Source organism: Penaeus monodon, chromosome 24 (genome assembly GCF_015228065.2).
Source record: "Penaeus monodon isolate SGIC_2016 chromosome 24, NSTDA_Pmon_1, whole genome shotgun sequence".
Classification (NCBI taxonomy): domain Eukaryota; kingdom Metazoa; phylum Arthropoda; class Malacostraca; order Decapoda; family Penaeidae; genus Penaeus; species Penaeus monodon.
In genome coordinates this window covers 36976096-36977049 of record NC_051409.1, presented here as the reverse complement: position 1 = coordinate 36977049, position 954 = coordinate 36976096, and the positions used below count along the sequence as shown (strand labels likewise).

General features: G+C 47.2%; 1 protein-coding gene across 1 annotated transcript in view; it reads right to left on the bottom strand.

Moving 5' to 3' along the window:
• The window catches only part of LOC119589018, a 2632-nt gene that overhangs the window by 1073 nt on the left and 605 nt on the right, over positions 1 to 954 (bottom strand). Inside the window, exons 2-3 of the mRNA XM_037937609.1 lie at positions 630 to 824; positions 55 to 147 (exon numbers count right to left, since the gene is read on the bottom strand). Coding sequence (XP_037793537.1) covers positions 55 to 147; positions 630 to 824 — 288 coding nt within the window. The remainder of the gene's footprint in view (positions 1 to 54; positions 148 to 629; positions 825 to 954) is intronic.

The window sequence follows — 954 nt, the reverse complement described above, 5'->3', positions numbered from 1 at the left end:
AGAGCTTTCATCTTACACAACTGATACCACCCGAAAATGAGATCGTCTTCTCACGTAGTTCTCCAGGTGTTCCTTCAGGAGACCACTCCGGGACGCTGCGATAAGACTCTGCCTTGGATCCGCGCCCGTGTGCACCCAGAACTCTGTCTGGAATTCGAGGGATGCCGTAAATAAAGGTTAAGACGATGGTTAATGTCCATGGCAATGTAGTGTACTGTAACTTGTCATAGATCAGTGTAATGCACAGATCATGCGTGATTAGGGAAGGCGTATTTATACCACAACTTTGTCAAAATAAATGATCGTCATAACAATGATGAATGCACAAAACATGCAATAAAAGTACTTTATTTTTTTTCTCTGCGTCATCTACACTGGATGTTTAATGCATTAAAGTACATAAACGGAGTAAAACCTGTAAACAAAAAATCGGAGACAATATTGCCAAATCTCTGAGTCACCTTAATTGAGTATTTCATGCATTAAAACCTAAAAAAAGAAAGTTTGCGAACACAGTTTTACCAAATCTCTGAGTCCCCTTCACTGGGTGTTTCATGCATTAAAGTGCTTTAACGGAGTCAAACGTATTAACAGCTTTCAAAGACCGTAATGTCAAATCTCGTCATCACCTTCACCGGATACGGCTTGGTCCCGAGGCAGAGGTCCGTGGCCCACGCCCTCCTGTGGCGCGCGAGGAGCGCCTCGAAGAACACGGGGTTGGGCTCCACCAGGAGGCCGGTCCAGCCCAAGTCCCGCTCCAGGAAGAACGTGTTGGACTGGTAGTAGCCGTCCAGCGCCCCCGCCTCCAGGAAGAAGCCGCCGCGCTGCGAGGGGCGGGAGTTAGCGGGGCAGAAGGGATTTATTGCATTGGGAGGGACTGGAGGGTGGTTGAGTATCCCCGTGTCAGAGGATACACTTATACAGGTACGTGTTCAATTGTACATGTATTTAATT